We start from the raw sequence: 23,655 nt of genomic DNA on the forward strand, positions 1-23,655 counted from the left end.
ATGCTGATTTGGTTGCTTAATAAACATTAATTATTATAATTTGTGACTGATATTATAACTTTTATAACATTTATAAATGTATTTACTGTCACTTTTGATAGTTATTATATCTTATTGTATATATATAATTATTTCTTTTAATATATATAAATATATATATATATATCATTTAAACAGTGATTTTTACATTTTCTTACTATTTATGATTACATTGTAATGCCTAAATAAAAATGCATATTATTGGTCCTTTATCTGTTTTTGACCATGAAATGAAAATAAATTATAATTTATAATTTTTTAGACAATTAAAATAAACAATTTAAAGCAATATAATTATTATTTTTCCTGACAATAGGTCAACATATTAGTGGAATTTTCCTCTTGCAAACTCAAACATGTTTGACTAATCCATTAATAATAATTTGTTACATTTAAATATCGCTTTTCTGGGTACTCAAAGCACTTTACATGAAAGCGGGGAGGGAATCTCCTCAACCTCCACCAGTGAGCAGCATCCACCTGGATGATGCGACGGCAGCCATAGTGCGCCAGAACACCTACCACACACCAGCTTACTGGTGGAGAAGAGACAGAGTGGTGAAGCCAGTCAGTGTAAGGGGCTGATTAGAAGGCCATGATGGTAAGAGGCCAATGGGCCAAGGTCACACCTCTACTATTTTATTTAAGGACATCCTAGGATTACCGGTTTGCGTCGTTGCAGACATCACACTCCCGAGTCGAATGCGCATTGCGCAAAGTCTGAACTACCAAGGATGCATGTCCGAAATTTGCGTACTTTTAATTGAGAAATGCGCGCAGACATCACCAGTCTATTTGCCTAATCTTCACTGTAATTTAGACCGAGGTGGTAACGCAGAAAGCAGCAGGTATGGGTGGAAAATAGTTCCTGGGGAAAATAGTTCCTGGTACAATTGTTCCGTGGCAACACCTCTTCCAGCAGCAACCTAGTTTTCTCAGGAGGTCTCCCATCCAGGTGCTGACCAGGATCAACCCTGCTTAGCTTCAGTGGGAAACCAGTCTTGGGTTACAGGGTGATAGGGCTGCTGGCTAAAAGTTTAACCATGATTTTAGCATTCAGCAAGCATGTTTTAAAAAAGTATTTCTTTACCTAGAGGCAGGGTATGATTCTGTTTGTCTTTTGAGGTTATGTTGCTTGATTAGTATACTGATAACTTGCTAATCTCTATATAAATGCCTTGTTTCCATCTTCATTGCTTTTTTCTTTGTGGTCTGTAGGGTACAAACTAATAGGAAGTCACTCTGGGGTAAAACTGTGTCGTTGGACCAAGGTAAGTTCAAATTGATTGTTGTCAAGGCTCTTTAGCATGTTTCTTTTTTTTTTATAGCAGCTCAATGTTTCCAGGCAGGAACAGTTTGTCTTTGTATAAATGATACAAATGTTGCATTTCTTTTGTTAGTCGATGCTGAGAGGAAGAGGAGGCTGCTATAAACACACCTTCTATGGGATTGAATCACACCGCTGTATGGAGACCACGCCGAGCCTGGCCTGTGCCAACAAATGTGTTTTCTGCTGGAGGTAGAGAAAGTCCTTTTTATTCATTATTTTATTCTGATATTCTCTTAATAAATAATAACTTGCAAACCTAATTTTGACCTAATAATACCTAATTTGATGATGCGGAGTTAAAAAAAACAACTACAACTCCATCTTGTAAAAATATTTCAGAGAATAATAATGATGACTTTTCAATGTATATACAGTACATCAGCTTCAGTGCAATCATTGAAATAAAAGCAGTCAAATGACAAAAGTTTTGAAAATTTTTAATGACAAAGTATTCAAAATAATTTAACAGTCTGCAAAGGGGTGAAAAAAATATAAAAATGCTCAATTTAATGCCATAGAACTTTACATAAACACAAGTTCACAAATAATGATAATTTTGTCAGACATTTTTAATTTAGTCTTAAGTCTTTTAAATTAGTGTTAGTTCTGTGTCAAATGTAGTTTTTTGTTATCATATTTAGTCAACCTTGTCCTGTAAACCAAGTATCTGTATTTTGTCTAATTTCATGAGCTAAGTGTATTGTCACACCTCTAGTGTCGATAAGCAGTGATATAGCTCATAATTTAACAAGTGTATGATACAGCTTTTATTCTTCAGGGCAACCATATATTCATGAAAATGAAAATCAGTTTGAATAAAGAATGCAATAACTTTGCCATAGTATCCTTTCAAATGTTAAAGTTTCCACTGTCAATGCATGCTTTGCATGTGCTGTCTGCCCCCAGAAAAAAGTTCAGGCTCAGGATTTTTTTTTTGCTTTAACCCCTGTAAACAAGAAATATTATAACCTAAAAATTCCTAATGGTAATTTCAATAATTGCAAATTGCGATAATGCTTCACTTTTAAAACGACAGTGGTTGAGGAAGTGCAAGTCACAAACAAAATAATTGAGATCTCATAACAGAACACAGATTGGCTGAATAACTTTCATTTAAACCAAACATCTCACATGGAGATCGCTAAACTCCAGCTTACTGGTTTATGTGTTTTTTTAGATCATCATTGGCGCTTCTGTAATGAAGAGTGAGAGCGTGCGCATGGTTGACAAATTGCAAAAAAGATCCAAAACACCGGGCTGAAAAGGTCTCCTATTAAAAGAGAATCTCTGATTTGGGGATTTGAACTATATATCTGGCAACCACAGGCGCAAAAACATATTTTTGGTGTATAGTATTTATTTTTTTAAATAAATTTTAGTCTCGTCTTTTATCGTCAGTGATATAACATGTTGATATAGTCACCGTTATCGTTTATTGACCTTACTGTCATCGTCATTGAAAAAGCTTGTTAACTAACATTTGTGACGCTGGACCACAAAACCAGTCATAAGTGTCAATTTTTCAAAATTCAGATTCATACATCATCTGAAAGCTGAAATAAATAAGCTTTGCATTGATATATGGTTAACATGGAACAATATTTGTCCGAGATACAACTATTTGTAAATCTGGAATCTGAGGGTGCAAAAAATCCAAATATCGAGAAAACAGCATTTAAAGTTGTCCTTAGCAATGTATTTTACTAATCTAATATTAAGTTTTGATATATTTATGGCAGGAAATTTACATGAAGATCTCCGATATGAAGTAGTTGGTGCATTGCTCATATTCAGATTTTAAACAAACTCATCCATAATAATAAAAATGTTTCAGTACTGTACTTCAGAATATCAGCCTATATGATTTGAGCACACAGCTGTGATGTCCACCTGAATGAACTGGAAGTGCAAAGGTAGATGCAGCAGTGATGATTCACAGTGACACTTGTGGAAAGAAGTTGATGGTGAGGTTTTATGTTGAGGGGAAAAAAAGAGCCGTCAAAGAGCATCAGCGCACTTCCTCTGAAGAGTGGATCTGGGATGATTTCCACCATGAGTGACCCTTACGCTGCAGCACAGCTGAAAGCTGCTCGCTGACTGAGATGGACTTGATTTAACTGTGACACATACATCCACCCATAAACTAACAGGACACAGTCTCCTGCCCTCCAGCTCTGGGAAAGGACATTCTGGGACAGCCTCCAGTGCACAAAATCCAACTTCTGTGTTTGTAGTTTGAGCTTCGCTGTCAGATTAACACAGCAGATTGAAGGAGTCTCAGAAAGGGCTTTGATCCTGCTGTTGAGTAAATCTGTCATTTCGGATCCAATTTTCTCATTAAATCAGCTGATTTTGTGGCAAATCATCGTCTTTAGACTGTCAGTGAACTCTATATCTATGCCATTGTGTATAAGCGTGTATCGGATCGCGTCGTGGGTTGTGTTTTGTGTCTTGCCGCTGTGACTCCAATTTTTCATCCGTTTCATTGCCACATGCTGCGCGTATCCTCAAATGCCACACAGTTAATGACATAATGCAAATAAATGTGCTGAAGAAGTTTCGAAATGCGAAAGTCGTTTAATCCTCCGCTTTCAGGGAATGTGATGGAAATATTGAACTCTGTGTAAGGGGAGTAATTTGGTTAAAAGTGGCACTCGAAATTATGAGTCTGAAGAGGCCTCTTCATGTGGATGGGCTGGATATTTTAGGTGGTATCTCATGAAACTGAGCAAAGGCGTTAGAGGAAAAGCTCTTAAACCCATCTGAAACATGGGCTTTTCAGCCCAGAAGCCCGTCTTGACGGGCAGGAGGACAAAAAGATCAAGCCTTTTTATTGTTAGTGACGTCATTAGAGTTGATGTTTTTATGGTGTTTTGTTTGTTTTGATTCCCCAAGCATACCCACGTAGTTTTATCATTTTTAATATTAGATAAAAATGTTTTTTTTTACTTGTACTTGCTTCCTCAAGCGTACTCTCATTTATTCTACTTTTTAAAAATATTTGTATTATTTGTTTGTTTCTTTAATTAAATAAGGCACAAGTTAATTTTTTTTTTACTTTTTTTTAAATTATTATCTTATTTATTTAGTTACTGAAGTTTAATTATAAATGTTTTTTTTTTATATAGTTATTTTTTTAATGGGTCACGATGGCCAGAATATTATAATTCTAGTTCTTTCATTCATTATTTTTTTTGTAAATAATAATGTTTAGGTTACCAAGCATGCACACAGGATAGGATTGGATCACAATGGCCTGATTTGTACAGTTAATTTTCATTATTTTCTAAACTTTTAAAAACTAATTTCTAAATCTTAACTAAATAAATGATAGGGATAGTAAAGATTCTGTTATCATTTACTCTCCCTCAAGTTGTTCCAAACCTGTATGAGTTTCTTTCTTCTGATGAACACAAAAAAAATATGTATTTTAAAGAATAATGGGAAATAAACATTTGCCGGATGTCAAAAACTACTATGGACTGTTGGCATACACACATTCTTCAAAATATCTTCTTTTTTCTGACAGAAGAAACGTATAAATGTTTGCAACAATAGAGTGAGTAAATGATGAGAGAATTTTCATTTTTAGTTGTACTTTCCCTTTAAACTTCAAACTAAAAACTGACTGGAAAAAAATTCATTCAACGTTATCTCCGCTCCTGTTGCTATTTGTGGCAGGGGACGGAAGTAAGGCCACATTGCCTGGCATTTATTGGCCTTTCATGTGAAGTAAGAGCTGTTGAAAGGGTCACAGGGTGCTAATTTGCAGGCAGTGGGGGAGCAGGTGTTGTTCTCAGGGGAATGTTGTGAAGGTGACATGCTGACAGGACCTGTCCTCTCTCATTCTCTCTGTACAGACACCACACCAACCCGGTGGGCACCGAGTGGCGCTGGAAAATGGACCCAGCTGAGAAGATCCTTCAAGAGGCTGTGGAGAACCACAGGAACATGATTCGCCAGTTCAGAGGTAATGACTCCCGGTACCTTCAGCTGACCTCTTCTGCTGTCAATTTTAGGGTGCTTCTGTTTTTATTTTGATGTATAAGTGAAATAAAAGTATGCTTAGGAAATCTTGTTTTGCCACAAACTTCACTTACAGCAGAATATTCACAGCTACTGTTAATAGGCCTTTGCACTGTAATTGTACAGAAATAACTTGTTTTGTTTGTCTGGTGGGATGTAAATATAGCCGAATATATTTAAATCCATTTTTCCTCGGAGGCACAAATCCAGTTGGAAGCTATTCAGACATTGTGTGACATAACACTATGTTGACGTCTCTACACTCTGAACACCCTCCCGCTTTCAGAGATTGTCCAACAGACACTGGGGTATATTTAGCTGTCACTACAGTTTGCAGGAGGTAGTAACAGGACAGACTAAGTGCAGTTCGACTGGGATTAATTTATTCATTTGCACCCTGTCACTTTCTTCTGCTGCATCAGATCAGTAGTGGATCCATCAGCTTTCAGCAGCATTAAGGGGATGAGGTTTGTTGCTGGATCAGTTTGACAGGCCGAGATCAGATGGAAAGTGCATCTCGCTGAGACTTCATTTGTAAAGAATCATTTGAGAGTGTTATTTGGTTATATTGCCTCTAAGGTGCTACAGAGTTCTGCTGATTGTTCTCATAACACCATACAGATAGATGTATTGAGGGCACAGCATTTTATTTTTGGTTTTGTTTTTTAACTTTTTTTTAAGTGTTTTATACCTTTTCTTCTGGTCGGTGAAGAGAGTACGGTTGGTAAAGAAAATGTTTCTTTAGCCCTATCTGAATGAAATGAGTTTCTTTCTAGATAATTGGTGTTTCATAGATCCTGTCTGAATCAAACGTGTCTGTGTTTTTTCTCAGATAACCCCTGAAAAATATAACGAATCACATAATATACTGTTTTTCTTACAACTCTGGCATCCTCTGAAAGATCTAATTCCATATGAATAGGAATATCTGTGATTGCAGCATTTATTTATTTTTTTCCCCACAACTCATTTATGTCAGCTACCGAAGTGAAATTTCTCATTGCATTGCCTTGTGCATCTCCATCATTAATTTAAAACATTTTGCAAACTTTCTGGGTTATATAACAGTTGATGGTTAATGCTGTAATCTTATGTAAAAAAAAAAAAAAACCCCAGACTGCTCAAAAGTTTACTCTTGTTCTTTCATGAAGTTTGAGTATTGTGGTTGTGTGGTGGGTAATGGGCTGTTAAATGAAAGCTTTGAGGTTCAGTCCCATGATATTATATAAGAAATAGGTAGCAATGCAACTGACACATTCAAGGCCCAGAAAGGTAGTAAGGATATCATTAAAATAATCCGTGTAACATCAGTGGTTTAAAAGTAATTTTATGAAGCTACTAGAATACTTTTTTTTGCGCAACAAAAAAATTCTGGGCCTTGAACATAGTAGTTGCATTGCTGGCTTTGGAGTGTTAGAAAGCTCTCGGAATTCAGCAAAAAAATGTAATTTGTTTTCTGAAGATGAACGAAGTTCTTATGGGTTTAGAACCACATGAAGTTGCGTAATTAATGACAAAATGTAAATTTTTGGGTGAACTATGTCTTTAATTTAATGGTAAACTTATCTTGGACAGTAGGCAGGATTGTATACCATGCAGAATTGAAAATGCTTTTAAAATGTTTTAATTCAGTTCCTGAACTGCTAACAAAATTCGGAATTGTTCAGGTAGGTAGAATAAAAACATTTGTAAAAATCATATGATGTAAGTTTAGTTTTAATTGCATTAATGCAGAATATCCTGTGACCAATCATGAATTGATAGTGAGCCAGTTCCCAAACCCCCACTGACTGTAAGTTGCTTTGGATAAAATCATCAGTGCAATGACAAATGAGTAAATTAAATAGTGAAATGAATAATGCTGCGTTTATCAAGAAAAATGATACTGCCATGTGTAAACATCTCTGTTTTGATGGCAAATTCTTTGATTTAGGTCAATCATTGAAGAAAATGATGTCCTGCACTCTTAGGACTAATTTGCAATGGCATACCAATATTGTGTCATAAAACAATCTAATGCCAGCAAATGTCCTTTTCCCTCCAAAATGTGCCCGTTGGGAGGTAACACATTCCTGTCTCTCATTCCTCATCTCAACAATCAGGTGACGTCAACTCATAATGGGTTGTGATTTCACTGCCAATTCCAAAGTTCACGTCCTTTGGTGGACATCTGGATCAGACTTTCTTGGGGTTGAGGGGGCACACCAGATGGGTTTTCAAGGACCTTTAGCGTTTGAAGCGTCTCCCTTAACATCACTGGTTTTATTTTACCGCACTGCTTTCATACTTCAGAATATGGGGTGATTTGGAGACACTTTGATGTTTTTTTTTCTTTTCTTCATCTGCAGTAGTCTGAAAAAATCATCAGAGATGTCTAGCGTAGATGGCTACAAAACAGATCTGCAGCTAAGAAAGGGAGTTTTCTGGTGATATCTGCTGGGAATGTTATTAAATGGAGTGGCATAGTCCCAAAGTCAATTTGATTCGATTTTATCATTCGCAAATGAAGGTTTCTGCTGTTCGAAACTCAAGACAGCTGTCTTTGATCATCTGTTTTCAGTACAGATGTCAAAAATTAGTATTTTCTAAAATGAACATTACTCAAGTTCTGGTTGAATTATTTTTCAGAAATCTTTCGAGAAGGTTTCGAGAAATGGACGGGAATGTTTTTCTAAAGCCGTACATATCTTTTGGTCCAAAGTTTAGCACTTTTGGTGCATCTGAGCCAGAGAAATTGAGGCTACTGCTACTTAGTGCCAGATGTGTGTGTGTGTGTGTGTGTGCACAAGTTTGTGTGCATTGCACCACCTCCGCAATCCTCGTCTTGGTCTCACCATCCTCTCTGGCTTGGTGGTGCAGTTGACATTTAGCAGTGACATCACTGCTCCATGTAGCAGAAGTAAGGCATGATGACCCAGGGCTGAGTAAACAAACGCACTAACAAGTGAACACAGAGCAGATGAAAGGCCAGGAAGCATGCTGTGCAGAGGGTACAGAGCACAAAAATGGAGCCAGACTCCAGAGGGAGCAAAATGTGTGGCTACTAGTAATTGCACTAGTGTTAGTTCTTTGACAGATTAAATACATTTTTTTTTTTTATTGTCAGTCTGATTAAAATACAGTTTGTTAATCATCTTTTTCTTTTTTGTCAAGATTGCTAACCAATTTCGGGTTTGCCTGCAGTGCCCTATTTTTGCCGTCTTCAAGTCGTCTCTTTGGTCTTAGACTTTAAATGGGCTGTTTAAAACAAGTTAAAATGTTTTTCTGAGTGTAATTAGTTGCGACAACTTTAAGATATTTGTGGATTGGTTGATTTCATTGAGTAAACCGTGTGTCTCTTGTGCTTTAAGAACATTGGCGTTTCCCAAAATAATTCTTAAGTCCCTTTTGTTACCAATATAATTAAACGATTTGGTGTTTCCTGAAAAAATAGTCCCAAAAAACATTTGCAGACAGAATCAGTATCTGTTATTTCATATGTGTACAAATTAAATTCGCCTTTTCATTCATCAAGAAAAAAAGCACTTTTTTCACAGCACACGTGTGAATAAGCTTTATACTACTGATAAAGAGAAAATGAAGAGAAAATGGAAAACAAAAATGGCAAAATAGTTGTCACATGCCATGTTTATAATTGACATAATCTGACATTATTTGGTTCTTCATTATTCCACCACCTGCATGATGTCATTAAAAATAATTCTATATTGATGAACCGATGTGGTTTGAACAAATTATGTTACTACAGTTTTTTGGGGGATACCGTATTTTCCGGACTATAAGTCACACTTTTTTTTCATTCCAAAGTTTCATACTCATCCAAAGTTAACAATTCTTTCGTAATGTTCTGAAAAAATGCATAGTCAAAGACGGCTGGGGCATAAATACTAATAAAGGCTACTTTCCTTCCTTCAATGGAGGTACAACAGAATGCTAGCCTTCCTGAAGCATCTGAGCTTACTTTATGTTTATAGTCAGATTAACACAGCTTCCTCCTTGGTGCTACTGCCATCTGATGAGGCAGCTACCATTTTATATCTCCTGTTTTGTAGTCTTAAAGTATCATTAGGTTTAAGGTGAGTATCTTGCAATAATGCTATATCAGCATTTTTACCATGAAGGAAATCTAAGACCTTGGACCTTTTGAATGGAGAGTTGAGCCCTCTCACATTAAATGACATAACATTGTATCTATCCATTGTCCCTATTGAGGTATGCCAAAAACAAACTGTGTGTGATAAGGTTAAAGTAAACTGCCGAAGTGTATAATGAGATAAGAGAATCTACTGTCATGAAACACTTGCCTGTGCTAAAACATATCAGTCCCATGCGGAAAAGAACACCAAGCTGAGTGTTGTCTGAAAGTTTAGGTTTAGTATTATGAGCTCCCTGCAGTATGGCTTGACGATCGCGGTAACGGAGCACTCTGAAGATCATTGTACGCAGTCTGGAGAGGTTAGCAGAGAAGATTCGGTGGGCTCTGTCAATTTCTATGGATTTTCCGGCCAGTGTCGGGATCCACTGAGGTAGCATTTTACAAAGAAATCCGACTGGATCTTCTCCTTCTGCACCTGTTGGTAGGTTTATTAATCTCACATTGTTCCTTCTTGACCTATCTTCCATCTCAGTGACTTTCCTTCTGAGGGTGTCCAGCTCTGTGAGACAGTGGTTGGTGTCTTTTTTTAGTCTGGCGAAGCACTCCTTGCATTGTATCGACTTTAGTGGACACCTTTTCCATATTTTTGGCGTGCGTGTTGATGTCGCTATTCAGTGATCTCAATAGCATCCCGTTTTCAGCTATTTGACTTTCCACCGTAGTTAGTGCTTTAGTCAAAGTCTCACTCGGCATTTCGGTTACAAGGTCCCGTAGTGTCTCCCTTTCCGCCTCTACCGTCTGCTTGATTAGCAAGGAGATTTCCTCAGGAAGTAAACTAGCTAGCGAGGTTCCTGAGCTAAGGCTAGCTTTGAATCGCTTGCCCGCGTCTTGTTTTGCACTTTTCTTTGACGCCATTTCACGATATTAGTTTCAAAACTATCCAATATATTATATGAACGACCTTATTGCAGGAAACAAGCAGTTAAGCCACCAGTCAAAGGGCTTTTGGCAGGAGCTCAGTGTAAAGCGACCATCTCGCTGCGCGTCTCACTGGAAGAAGTGTTTGTTTTAACTTATTATTAAATTATTATCTGCTCGTATGGCCAATGACAGATTTGAAAAATGTATCTTTGCAGTTCTGCTTGTGGTCTTAGTTGTGAAGAAACTACACTCTTTAGCTTTAACAAATGACTAAATGACAACTGACCACTTTTTATCCATTTGGTGTGTGTTATTACATAACAGGTGTTCCAGGAGTGCGTCCCGAGCGCTTTGAAGAGGGCCTCACTGTGAAGCACTGTGCTCTGTCTCTGGTGGGTGAACCTATCATGTATCCTGAGATCAACTCATTCCTTCGACTCCTTCATCAGCAGAACATATCCAGCTTCCTCGTCACTAACGCCCAGTTCCCTGAGGAGATCAGGTGGGATTTAAAACCTTTAGGTATAGGAATTATCCAGCTTGGGGACTAAATACTGAATCAGCTACTGAAAAACACTTGTTGGTCATCCACTAATGCTAATAATATGGGCACACATTCCCATCAATGTCTATGATAATTCAACTTTTGTTATGTATCTTGTCATGTATCATACAGTGATTCTGATCTGGTGCCTACAGACAAAACCGTTTTTTGCATGCATTTGTTCTCTGTATATCTGCAGTAGTTCTAACTGCTGAACATCCTCCAGTTTGAAGTTTTCCCTCAGTCTTTGAAGTCCCACTCCGGCTGTAACTGGACTGATAAGCCATAATCAGGCTCTGAATTGCAAATCACAGCTCCTTCGACTCCCAGCTCCTTCAATTCCACCAGAATGTGCTAAATTCATGAGTTTTCAGGAGCAGCCAAAAAGCTTTTAGCTATCTCTCTTTCTGTTCCCAAGCTTAATGCAAAATGCATCCTCACCTCATTCTCCAGACTGCTGCACAATGAATCCTCTCACAGATCAGGCAGGTTATCTGAGGTTGAGTGGACGTCACCTCAACTGCTCGGATATCATGTTGGCAGTGTGCTGAGGAAGTGAGAAACACTTGCCAATCGTTGTTTATCTCGTAGCTGCAAGCTTCGTCACGCTTCTCTGCTAAAGCAGGCCTTTTCTGCGTGATAAGCAAACCAACCGAGGCAAAAAATTATATTCACTGAGTGTCCCGGCAATGAGCCTTCCCTGCTTTCTTATATGCTGTTATAATGAGATCCTGGACCTGCTGCTTTACTCATATCAGTATGCTAATGTTTTATTGCGTTCTTTTCAGAAGGAAAAGAAGAAATGGTACACTGGCACAACCTCACACTAACAACTCAAAATAACCAATGATGCAGAGACTTATTTCATTTTTGATTGCCTTATGTAAAGAGCTTGTGTTATGGCATATTATTTAAATAGCATTTTCTTTTATAGTTTTATTTATGTGCATTAATGTTTAACATAGTGTAGACAGAAATGAATGTGCAGGGCAAGAGAGCACTTCTATTCGTCCATTTTCATCCATTTGTTCATTTTCAGCAAAGTAATAAAAGTTCTAAAAACATTCACTCTTAGATTTTAGAGAAGAATTATGCAAAATTATTTACAGTATTTTTGTGTTATATTTTTTTTTTGGCTTAGCACTTTTCTCTAATTTATGGATTCTTCATAATGAATAATGCTTAACAACTGTAAATCATGTGAAAAAAGATGCTAGGTAAGAATAAAAAAAAATCTGGATAAAAGTACCACAAAAATAGGACAAACTGGTCACATTTTAATAATCCTGAGTAAACTTATGAGTTTAATTGTGTTTTAAGGTGTGAAGGACCCAAGGAGGGCAGTCTAAACCTGGGAACTTTTAATAAATTGGCAGGAGCAGGAAAGAAGTTGAAACGAGTAATGAAAGCATACAATTGCTGAGATATTATGTTTAGTGATTGTGATATTTTAGATTCTGTGGTTGTTTTTAGATTTTGTTAGTCTATTTTAGCACTTTGAGATTCTGTGAATGAAAAGTGTGTTTCAAATAAAATCTATTATTATAATGAAGATATTGTGATGCAAGGAGGTGAAGAAAAGACATTTGACAAGATTAATGTGTGACTTAAAGCTGAGGATGAAGTCAAAAATCAGTCTAATGGATGAGGGCTTTTATAAAACATCTAAACAGATTTGAGTGAGATAAAACAACTTTGACTTTTTCTAGATTGAGTTTTGGAAAGTTAGCCATGGACACTTTTAACATCATGGATACAAGTATATTGTAAGAGGAAACCCTGTCCAGACCTTTCAGCGGATACCGATTTGCATTTCATTGGCATAGCAATGGTATTTTAATACATGCCATCAAATTATTTATGTAAATTAAAAAAGGAAAGGGCCCAGAACTGAGCTCTGGTGGACACCATAAGCAATGGAAGCAGGACTTGATTTTGTTCAGTAGAAATTAATGCCTTTCATTGATGTTGGATATTAACCAGAGGAGAGCAGTATCAGTGATGCTAAATGCTAATATATGGAAAATATCGTGGCAGACTGTCAAAAGCCTTGCTGAGATCTAGGAGTACAAAAATAGCTAAGAATCCGAATACGTGGATGTTATCATCTGCCTGTTGTGATTTTTGTGAATGACTATAAATCCACTCTTTTTAAGATGTTTTAAAGATGACTCCAATGTTTGAAGGAAACACTGGGTCAGCATGTTATCTTGTCTGTTTTAAAAACCAGTGACAGTATCGACTTGTCCAACTTGCCCACAGGGAAACCACAAAGAAGATTCTGCACATCACTTATCACTCAGATACCTTACTTTACTGCATAGTGGCCAGCACTGACATCCCTTGATTAGTAATACCATGTCTTTACTAAAATGATGATAGGCTGATACAGGTACTGTAGGCAGTAGCAGTTCCAGAGTTGTACTGAGCAATTGAGTCTTATTTGGCTAATGTAGCTCTGGCAGTTGTTGTCATTGTCTGAATGTACAGTACACATTTCCTACTACTGGCTTAACTCCAGTTTTCATCTCAAAAACTCAGTTGCGTGCTGCTTTGTGTTGTACTCAAAGTGTTGTGTTGTGCAACAAAGAATACAATACAATAGAGCCTCTTGTTTTGGCTGACCGAAAAAGATTTAGATCCTGATGCTTAACTGCACTCCGATATTCGCTCCAAAACTCCAAAGTTTTGTTAATATGTTAAAAAGCAAGACTTTTTTAATACAATAATAATTTAATTCTCCCTCCAACTCTTTTTCTCTGTCTAAAGGAGTCTTGTGCCTGTTACACAACTTTACGTCAGTGTTGATGCCAGCACCAAGGACAGTCTGAAGAAAATTGACCGTCCCCTCTTCAAAGACTTCTGGCAGCGCTTCTTGGACTGTCTCAGAGCACTTGGTGAAAAGGTAGGTCCAATGTGCCTTAATTCAGATAAAACAAGAATTTTGACTCTGGTAGAAGAGCATGTAATACTGTCATATCACTGACTTCATAGTCACACATTGATACACATGAAAATCACATTTAGATGGGGAAAAAACTAAATTTCTGATCTTGGTAGTGAGACTGTTGTTCTAGACATATAAGGCTGCGTTTGCAGTATTACTCTGAAAGAAGCTGAGTCCTTTTTAGCACCAACTGTTGTCAACAGTTTGCTTAGCAAGAAACGCAAACAGAACCACAATTATCAAGAGTACAAGACCCTGAGTAACCCTGTATGTTGCTTATGAGCTTTAAATAGTGGATCCTAATGAATCAGCTTGAACTTGGACATCAACACCATTGCTCTTAAAGGATTAGTTCACTTCCAGAATAATAATTTCCTGATAATTTACTTTAATAATAATCATTGTGTCTCTGCACAGGCCGTGAAATGAAGACCAAAGAGTCTGTGATACACAATCGCTAAAGTCAACATTTATTAAGTGTTTTTCAAGGTTAATAGTTCTGTTGTGCGTTACTGCATGTAAAATTAAATTGTTGCTGGCCCTAAATATTATTACTTAATTGCCGAAAGCTGTTCTTCTCGCTTCTCTTCACTCATTATTTTGTCTGTAATTCATATCAGGCCTGTACAAAAAACTCTGGAAATCCCTGCTATCGATTATGTTAATTCCAAACATCATGACTGCAAAGCTCCATGATTGATTTCATCTTAACCCAAATCCTTTGATTTATTGGAATAATAGTGTGCGTCGGCCTGTAACAATGTAATTTTTTTTAACATCAAAAGAAGGTGTTGAATAAACGCCTTCAGTTTTAATGCGTTTTTCAGCCAAGTTCTGTTAAAAATGCTAGCTTGATGAGGTAGATGCGTAGGTGCTGTCCATCAACGGCTCTTACTCTGGGTTCAGCATGCTGAGATGACAAAGGCAGTTTGTTACACTGGAGGCCTTGGCATTACTGCTTAATGATTTTAAGTGCTATCATTCAGAGATGATTCACTGTGCCTGTGTGCTAAACTTGTGTAATGACTTCCCTGCATTTGCCATTGAACAGACTGCTCACTCTCTCTCTCTCTCTCTGTGTGTGTGTGTGTGTGTGTGTCTGGCTGTACATATGTGCATATATGAGTCATAAAAAGGAAGATACAAGAATAAAAAGTGCTCTTCTGTTTTCTAATGAGTTGAGATCACCTGCAGTGTCGTTTTCTAGCTGAATAGAGCAAGATGGCACTGTAGGCAGCAAGATTTTTAGGCATTCAGTATAGTGCTTTTATCCAAAGCGACGAAAAGTATGTCATTCAAACAGGCCATTCCTGTTTCAGTGGGCGTTATGTGACCAGAATAAGTTGCAGTGTTACCAGACTTTATACAGATGGTGAAAGTCTGGCTTTGTGAGACAAAAGAGAGAATTTCATGTGGCTGACACCTGCTGTGCCTCCATCACTTGAACTTCACCTGTCTAGACTGACACTGATTCCTTGTGCAATTTGTCTACCATTTTCTGTACTGAGGCTTATTCATCACTCTCGCATTTGAAAGATTTAATTGTGAAGCATTTGTTTCTGACATCTATTTGTCAGAGATAAATAAGACGCAAGTATAAATACAAAACCATTAATGGATGTTTTATTCTCAACATTCATCACCATAGCAGTTCTATTCCATTTTTTCCCCTTGTAACAACAACCTTAATTTCTCATTAATTTTGCTGTTAGTGCACATTCTTCTTAATTGGTTCTCAGATATTGGCCAACAATCTGTATTTATTATACACTGTTTAGTGTTTACATTCATTAAGTTGTTTATTTTTAATGTCATTTCTGTTCACTGTACAAAACTCAAACCTGTTCTTGATAAACTAGCTTTAGGAACTTAATATAGGAGCTTTTAAATATCTCTTACTTTTATTAGCAGTTACCTTGAAAGTGCACTGCCTGAGATATATGTTCTCCTGTGTGACTTCATGACATTGAAAAGGCGCTTTGCCATAAAACCAGTTGCAGGGAACGTATAACACCAATAACCCGTCTCAGACACTTTCACAAAATGGGCAGGAATCCATTTATACACCATCGGGTGTTGAATTTAAATGAGGTTGTTCGGTGCAAGTCTACCAACATCAAAATTTTTATTTCAAAAATCTACTGATAATCTTCACCAATTTATAGGTGTTCTAATGTCCTCTTGTGACATATATATAAATTCCAATGGATTCTTGATGAGGAAGAAACAAAATTAAAAAAAGAAATAAGAGGAGAGTTTGAGTAGGGAAGAAAAATGCTTGTTGTGCTTCAGTTGAAGGGCTCTGACTCTGGGTAATTAAGTTTTAGGTAGAATCCATAGGGAGACACTGGATTGAACGTTTTTGCATATGGTCTCTGACACTTTTCTTGTTTTTTCCTTTCTATTTGAAGTTCGTACCGTTTCATCTCAATGTACTGCTTTGCAGCAGAGCAGGGAATAGTAATGATGTTTTTGAGCAAAAACAAGAACGTTTTTATTTTCAAAATATGGGTGCCTTTTATTGTGCGTGATTGTTTATTGGACACATTATGTAGATCACAGATGACATTTTCTCCAATACATTAATAAACTGTGGATAGTGTGTAATAGCAGGTGGCATCGTCACAGGTTTTACTTTTTTTTTTTTTTCATAAAAAAGGACCTCATGTTTCTCCAAGTTGGGAGAATAAACCATTGCTTTAGTACAAAAGTGTGTCAAAGTACCTTATTAGAGATTGTGTACCATAAAGTAAAGAGATGAAATTATTGCACATGGGAATTGTTTCATCTCTCAGAAACACACATACAGAGGTGTAAGGCAGCAGCGTTTAACAAGGATTCAGAGAGAAGCTATTCGACTTGTAAAGGTACTGAATGGGACCCCTGAATGCTGGGAGTCAATAAAACCGGCTTTATGGGCTCATTAGTGTCCAGATATGTTAACACAAAATTGTATTGTGAATATATTGGACTGAAGATTTAACTTTTTTTGTTTGGAATTACATACCCGATGTGTTCTGTAAGACATTATTTATTAAAGGGGTCATATGATGCGATTTCATTTCTTCCTTTCTCTTTGGAGTAGGGATGTCAATTTTCGTTGTTTAAATTAAGGATCAATTCATCGATTAACCGTTAACCTTAATGCTGAAAAATGCGTCTATTGCAGCTGCAAGCTGTCAATGGTATGACAGGATGTGCAAATGCCACTCAAAAAATAAAAATAAAAATAAAACCTTTCTCACCTGCATTAAAGGGGGTTTAGTTTGTAAAATCTTGTAAAATAAAGCAAACAAACAGAATTTGCGTTGTCATCCTTTCCTTTCCGTTAACTTGTTTATGGAGCACCGCGCCACACTTCTATTTTTAATTTGTTATCTTAAGTCAGATATATTTAGCTTTTTTTATGAAAACAAACTGTTATTTTTATTTAAGGCCTATTACTTACATAGACTATGCATTTTCTTTAAATCCCATTTTTCATGAATTAAGAATTTGTTCGATTTATAATTTTGTTCCCTCAATTCAGTTAAATCATGGGTTATTTAAGGAAAAAAATAATGAAACATGTGGAACAGTTGCCACAAATTAATAATTCTTAGGAACGAATTAACAAGTTGTAGGAATGAATAACCTATCTGTCCTGTGTCCCGCAGCCCTGTAAAGTGCACGATATGAAATAATTATCTGGTTAAATGACTTAGTTACTACATATCTATTGCTTTCCATGTAAGAACTTTGTGTTGTTTCTATTTTAATGTACTTTTAAATTTTAAATCGCATTAAAAGCCTAATTTGTACATTATGAATGAATGATGATGCATTTATATAAGGTCACCGTCACTCACAGCCGCTCGCACGTGTTTTGCGCATGAGCCACACGCATCCCAGCATTAAATCGGTTAACCAACCATCGATAGCTTTAATCTATTGCATCTCTTATTAACAATTAATCGGTCATCGATTTATCATTGACATCCCTACTTTGAAGTGTTTCACGCTCTTGGTGCATAAAGAAGATCTATAAAGTTGCAAAGACTAAAGTCTCAAATCCAAAGAGATATTCTTTATAAAAGTTAAGACTCGTCCACAACCTCCTGAAACGGCTCGTTCTAACACGCCCCTACATCTATGTCATTATGTGGGAAGATTTGAATAACGGCGTCCAGATGTTCACGCAAAGAAAGAAGGCGTACCTTTTATTCTCGTTGTAGTATTGTTGTTGCTGCCGCCTACATGTCATATAGACGCTGTGTGTTTCACTGTGAAAGCAAAACTACTTTGTTTGGCTTTCCAAAAGAGGACGATATTCGCTTCGTCATGCCTGGAGCTGATCCGTGCTGGTCGCTGAGGAAATACATCAACTTTACATGGGGATCGCCGGATCGGCTTTCAAGTCGCATCAGTCCAAAAATGCGTCACGATGAGGAAAAAAACATATATAAGTCGCACTGGACTATAAGTCGCATTTCTTTAGAACCAAGAACCAAGAGAAAACATTACCGTCTACAGCCGCGAGAGGGCGCTCTATGATTTCAGTGAGAGTCTACAGGAGCACCGAGCAGCATAGAGCGCCCTCTCGTGGCTGTAGACGGTAATGTTTTCTCTTAGTTAATTTCTCTCGGTTCATGTCAAATTAATTTTGATAAATAAGTCGCACCTGACTATAAGTCGCAGGACCAGCTAAACTTTGAAGAAAAGTGTGACTTATAGTCCGGAAAATACGGTAATTACCAGCATCATACCCTTTAAAATAGTAAATGAAGTCAAATTTGATTTCATATTGACTTAAAACAAACCTCAAAAACAGTCTTTTTGTTTCAGTCTGTTTGGGTAGGCCTCGGCTTGATTGGGCTCATAAAAAGTCTAAAAATATTTTTTATAAATAAAAGTTAGTCTTTCTGGATCAATTTGCTTGAGAATAGTAACTAAAATCTGACTCAAGGTGCTATACTGTGTTCAGGCATCTCAACACTGAAATGCAAACAAGTTGCTGCATTTAAATATTTAAGATTTAAGAATGAATGAATGAATGAATATTTAAGAATGAAGATAATCCATTGGATTTCGGCTCAGGTATTCTATGTCTCTACAAATTGGAGACTGAGGTTTCTGTATGGTTGAGTGGTGTAGGGTTTAGTTAAGTGCACACAGACAGAACCCATCCCTCCATATTAAGTGTGTCCTTGGGATCTCTTGCTCTAAGGCTCGATAAGTGCTGTTCGTGTTGAAATGCATTGCTCAGGACCCTTGTTTTTTAGAAAATTTTACAAATCTGGCACATGACAGATGACAAGATATGCTATAATTATTTGCTACCTTCTTTTTTCAGGAGTGAACTGTTTGTGTGCAAACAGTCCTGCTCTTTTAGGACCTTTTACAAAGCTGAAAATACCATGCACAGTGACGAACAGAGGTCAGACAGAAAAGTTGCAATGTATTTTATAACTTTGTGCTGTCATTTCTTAGCATTTCCATCCTGCTTCTGCTAACTTCAGAAGGTTATAATAAATTCTCTGCTCTGGCTTCCAAGTCACAGGAACTTTCTTTCTTATAGATCCTAGTTTAATAAAGTGCAGCAATTTCAAATGTGTAACTAGATTACTATTTTTGAAGAAAAGGAAGAAAATACAATGGTCTTTTGGATGGTTGCCACAGCATTTTTGTATAGTTGCTAGGGTATTTTGAGTGGTTTTAGATGTTTCCATACAAGTTGCGAATTTAATTTAAGCAGAATATTAAAAAAGTGCGCCACTTTGATTAGTAGTCCAAATCTGAGTGAATTATTCAGTCACATCATCACATGTTGATGGGTGGGTGAGATACTGGAAATATCACTGCTCTTGGCTAAATCACTTTTGTAACTTTAATAAGAAGAAATTTAATTTACACTCTGAAAACTATGCAGAGTTTTTCATTAGTTATTTAATGAAAATAATATATGTAGCATTTCTTAACCTATTTTTCTTAATGTAGTTTTTTTTTTGTCCTTTTGCTAATTAGTTTTTTTTTAAAGGCTTATATTAGTTTTTCTGTGACATTAACAGTAGTAACAAGAATGATGAAAATTATATAGTATGAAAAACTTTGAGGTTTTTAATATCTTAAAAATCTTATTAGAAGCAAAAAATAACTACTGTATATCGTGATATAAGATTTTGGTCATTATGCTTGTCATTACACACAGCAGCCATATATAAGTATAACTGTTATAGGCTTATGTTTTATAATCCCCCCCCCCCTTCTTATTAGAAATATTCCCAAACATGTTAACTATATCATGTGTGATATAAAATAGTCTGCTCTAAATATATTTTGAATACGACTGGCTTTGTATTTAATGTGAATTTAATAAAAACTGTAAAAACGCATCTCTGGCTCAGCACCAGCCAAAGCACAAACTCAGATTTGAATTTAGCAGTTGGTGACTGCACATTCTAATCATCCCAGTATGATTGTATGAAATATAAATAATATTATTCCGCTATTTTTTTATTTTACTTTTGGAAGCTGCATTTAAAATCCACTTGGCTCAAAAATCTAAGGGGGCACATGGGCATGACAACTCTAGGTTCCTACGGATGAGGTTTAGTGAGCTCTGGTGAGAAGTGACAAACGCAGAAGTGCAGATAATAACAGTGTGGCTTGCCTTAATTGTGAAAGTGTAAAGTGAAGAAGTGCACAGAGCTTTGCATGTTGGCATGCTACTGTTCTGGTCCGGCATGTGGCCCTGTTGACCTGCTGCCTGATTCTGCGTCAGGTGTAGGGCAGATGAAGCTCTCTTGGCAGATTTAACCTGCTGCCACATCACTCCAATTATCCGTCTCTTTCATCCTTCTCCTTCTCTCTGGTTCACAGTCCCATACATGAGCGCACTTGTGAAGGCCAGATCCTCTCCAGCTGTTGGAATTTTCTCATTGGCCTTGTCCTTCCCTGTCTTGCAAATCCCCTAGTTAGCATGGATCAGGAACAGTGCTGACATCTGTACTTCCACAGAAACCAACCATCCGTGCAAAGACATTCGGCCTGTAGAGACAGACATGGTTATTCTGAGCAATGTCAGACTGACACCCGGAGAGTTTGGTTGACAGTGTGCAATAACAGGAATGGGAGGCATGAGTGTCCATTATCACTTGCTGTGTTTTGTGAGGGCTTCCTCTCCTCAGGACATTGGCGCATGAGGTAATGATGTGGGACCCGGGACCCCAGGGCAGACACCGGGGGCTGAAGTTTGAAGAAGCTCTCTTATTAAAAAGTCTGGCTCCTTTTCTCCATGTTCACCTGACTCTCTTGTCAATCATATAAAGCACCGTCAGCAAGATGTTACATTGATGCAATAGCTGGAAATGGAACATCCCACTCTAGTCTCTGAATTATTTGTCAGTCATGGGATGTGCTGTTTACTTCATGCCTTCAGTACATTACAGGTTTCGTTAGGCTGTCACCATTAAATGTTGGCAGATTTGTGGGATTAATGTTTATATGTTCATGTTCAGTTTTAACTTATTCACTTATACATCTTAAGAGCTTCATTAAACACATCATACTTAGACTTGTATAGAAGCATGGGTAAAATTATTATTATTAAAATGTTTATTATTGTAATATAATTTAAATAATGATGATGATTATTATTAATAAATTAAGTATTAAATATTAAAATATACTTTTATTATTAACAATAATTAGAATTAGAAGGCTTTGTTGTCATTGTACAAAAAATGCAATGTAATAGTAGAAGTAATAAAAATAATAATGCCAATAATATATAAAAACATTTTATAAGGATTTATTGATAATAATAATAATAATAATAATAATAATAATAATGTATTATTTCAATATAAATATTTCAGTGATTTTATAATAATAATAATAAATTACATATTTTACTTGTTAACAGAAACAGTAGTAGTAATAATAATGCCAATAATATACATAAATATTTTAATAATAGTAATAAATTAAATATAAAATGTACCTTTGTTAACAGAAACTGTAGTAGTAATAATTAATAGTATGTCAATAGTATGCATTAATAATAATAATATTTATTAGGATTATTATTTACAGATGTCTAAATGCCATTCTTTCGGAGGTTTATTCTGTTTACTTCACATTCACACAATGTTTGTTGGAACCCAGCTGGATATTGTTTTTAATATTGAATATTAATTTTTGGATATCATACGTTTATGGTAATACATTTCTCTCAATAATTATTCACTATATTCCCGATATATTCAAATTGTACATCGTCGTTAAAATTATTCCGATATTATCGCTAATATTCGATATATCGCCCAGCCCTAGTTCCAGATATAATTTCATATTCTCAAGCTCGGGTGCGTTGGTTTAATTAAGCAGTAATTTGACAGCCCCTCCTTGTGTTTCCTCCTCTAGCAACAGCGTACAGTGTACAGACTGACCCTGGTGAAGGCCTGGAATGTGGATGAGCTGAAGGCCTACGCAGATCTCATCGCCCTTGGACAGCCAGATTTCATCGAGGTCAAGGTATGCCTCTCACCCGCCTGATTCAGGAATGAGCCTCTAATGAGGGTCTCTGAACCCTTTTTGGGTTTAACAGGTGAAGCTTTATTAAGCTATTGCTGGAATCCCAAGAATTTCTACCCAGTCCTTTTCGCAGGAAAACAATAATGACCAGACTCATTAAATTCTTTCTCCGTCCTAATGCATTTACTGAGAGCCAATGATTCAAGATAGGATTGATTTTGAGCTCAGATAAAATGTGATAACTTGTAGTGGGAGCTATTAATGAAATGCTGTAACTGAGGCCCTGTGCCACAACAATTTCGGTTTGAATGGAAAAGGATTAACTGATATTAAACTTTAAAAATATCCCTTTGGAATTGCTGTATCAAGTATCGTTCAAAATTTATTTGCATTCTATTATGAAATATTGGTTACATAATGTTTATTTTCACTGAATTTAGAAAAAAAAAATTGGACACTTAAATAGACTATTTTATGCCAGGTAAATGAATGGTTCATTTAAAAAATGTAAATTGTCATTTACTTAACTTTTGTTGTTTCTGAACCTTTGTTTTCTGTAGAAGACAAAAGGAGAATTTTTGAAAAATGTGCTGGTCTCTCTTTTCTATACAATTACTAAAGCATCAGAAAAGTGATCAATATGACTTGTGCATTAGATCCTAAGTGTTCTTCCATTTGACCGCTTTGTGTAATAAAAATTAGACCCATTGACTCAGAAAAAGGTATTTTTGTATTAAAATCTATTTATTTATTTTTACACTTCGGTTATATGTTCTGTAATTGTCCCTTAAATTTCAGTCTGCTATTCAGGCAAAAAAGAACTGACTTTGAATATACACGAAACATTTTTTGTTTTTGAATAAAACTAAAGTTATTGGAGTATGCAACTGAGATTCTTCAAATTTTCAAATTATTTTTTTTGTTTGTGAAATTTACTATCAATTTCTGAGTAAAACATTTCACCACCAAATTCTTTTAGTGCACAATTTATGTGGATCACTTACATAAAACAAGTTTTTGTGTATTTTCTTTTAAACTTCAGTCAGGAAGGTCTGCTGCTGAACTTTCTTCTTTAATTTTAATAAATGAAGAGCCATAAGTCATTGCGTTCAGAATGCAGTTTACATTTCTCTAATGATCCATGAAGATCAAGTCAGTCCTCAGTGAAATGCCAAGACTGTAGCATTTAAATAGTCAACTTGTGACTTTAATGGCTTTTTAATGAAATGCTAGTTTTT

The 23,655-nt window shown here is 36.3% G+C and overlaps 1 protein-coding gene across 1 annotated transcript in view; it reads left to right on the forward strand.

The window, feature by feature from the left end:
• tyw1 (tRNA-yW synthesizing protein 1 homolog (S. cerevisiae)) overlaps positions 1-23,655 on the forward strand; it is a 64,416-nt gene that overhangs the window by 20,318 nt on the left and 20,443 nt on the right. Inside the window, exons 9-14 of the mRNA XM_059514668.1 lie at positions 1,258-1,310; positions 1,440-1,558; positions 5,230-5,339; positions 10,737-10,914; positions 13,726-13,861; positions 22,307-22,417. Coding sequence (XP_059370651.1) covers positions 1,258-1,310; positions 1,440-1,558; positions 5,230-5,339; positions 10,737-10,914; positions 13,726-13,861; positions 22,307-22,417 — 707 coding nt within the window. The remainder of the gene's footprint in view (positions 1-1,257; positions 1,311-1,439; positions 1,559-5,229; positions 5,340-10,736; positions 10,915-13,725; positions 13,862-22,306; positions 22,418-23,655) is intronic.

This window comes from Carassius carassius, chromosome 28, assembly GCF_963082965.1.
Source record: "Carassius carassius chromosome 28, fCarCar2.1, whole genome shotgun sequence".
NCBI classification, from domain to species: domain Eukaryota; kingdom Metazoa; phylum Chordata; class Actinopteri; order Cypriniformes; family Cyprinidae; genus Carassius; species Carassius carassius.